A 1,242-nucleotide genomic window follows, 5' to 3' on the forward strand; every position below is an offset into this window, starting at 1 on the left:
ATAACACTCACGTCATATGTATCTAACGTTGTGGTGTTGATGCATTTGTTGCAGGTGGCGTCGGTGATACCGCGCATGGTGACCGTGCAGGGACTGTTCGTGGTCGTCCAGACACTGTACTTGTCGGCCGTATCGAAGCCGTTTGTGGTGGTGAAGATGTGAGTGGCTCAAGCGCTATAGCGGCTAGTGTTGAAGGCCACAATAAAGCTGGTGAAGGTGAGCGAGGTTACCGATATGATCTCACTGTTCGTAGATAACGTTGGAATGTTGCAGGTGGAAATGAGAGTTGTAGTGGCGCGGGACCAGCAGGCCGATTCGGTGATGGTCGTGGTCGGCGCTGTGGTCGAGATGCTGCCCAAAGTCGATACGAGCCGTACGGTGGTAGCTGTGTCCATATGTTGCACGGTATGGAATGCAGTCAGTGTGGCGTCTATAGCAGTTCTGATTTTAACCAACGTGAGGACACTGTGCATGTAGAGGGCATGCTGGGAGCAGGAGAAGTTGCATGCGCGACTAACGCTGGCGCCAGACTTGGTGAAAGACCTGATGTAGATACTAGTGTCCTTGTTCGTGGTGGAGATGCAAATTTTGAGTTGGTCTCTCGGGAAGGCTTTGGTTCTCGTGGAGGTCGTGGTTCTCGTGGAGGTCGTGGTTCTCGTGGAGGTCGTGGTTCTCGTGGAGGTCGTGGTTCTCGTGGAGGTCGTGGTTCTCGTGGAGGCCGTGGTTCTCGTGGCGGTCGTGGCGGTTGTGGTTCTAGTGGCGAGCGTGGTTCTCGTGGCGAGCGTGGTTCTCGTGGCGGGCGTGATTCACGAGGAGGTCGTGGTTCTCGGGGAGGCCGGACTGGGCGTGGCGGTAATACAATCACACATCCTTCTAGTGTCTCAGGTGCTTCCACAGAACCAGGTATGAATAATCTTGCAATGATTGGGGTGTTGGTAAAAGGCTAATCAGGGGATATATGTTTGTGTTAATGTTGTAGCTGGTGCGACAGATCGAAGTATCAGTGATCTCGTAACACCAGGTGAAGGTGGTGCGGCCAGTGTCGGTTTGGTGAACGCACCGGCGGTGCTGGAGTCCCCCGCGGCGCCACCCTCGGCCGTTAGAATGAACACACCAGCTACTGGGGCAGCAGCGGCTTCCCAAACGACTCCTCGTACAACCCCGGTTTTGCTTCATGAACTGTACGTGGATAAGTTGGTCGCTTTTACACCTGACAAAGAGACGTGGATGAAGGCCAAATCA

General features: G+C 54.3%; 1 protein-coding gene across 1 annotated transcript; it reads left to right on the plus strand.

Moving 5' to 3' along the window:
• Window positions 1-75: 75 nt before the first annotated feature.
• PPTG_07591 (hypothetical protein) lies at window positions 76-1,015 on the plus strand (the record flags this gene model as incomplete). The annotated part of the gene is made up of 4 exons (XM_008901870.1): window positions 76-150; window positions 274-405; window positions 553-903; window positions 980-1,015. The coding sequence occupies 4 exons, from the start codon at window positions 76-78 to the stop codon at window positions 1,013-1,015; spliced, it is 594 nt and encodes a 197-aa protein (XP_008900118.1).
• Window positions 1,016-1,242: the final 227 nt, after the last annotated feature.

This window comes from Phytophthora parasitica (genome assembly GCF_000247585.1).
Source record: "Phytophthora parasitica INRA-310 unplaced genomic scaffold supercont2.12, whole genome shotgun sequence".
Classification (NCBI taxonomy): domain Eukaryota; phylum Oomycota; class Peronosporomycetes; order Peronosporales; family Peronosporaceae; genus Phytophthora; species Phytophthora nicotianae.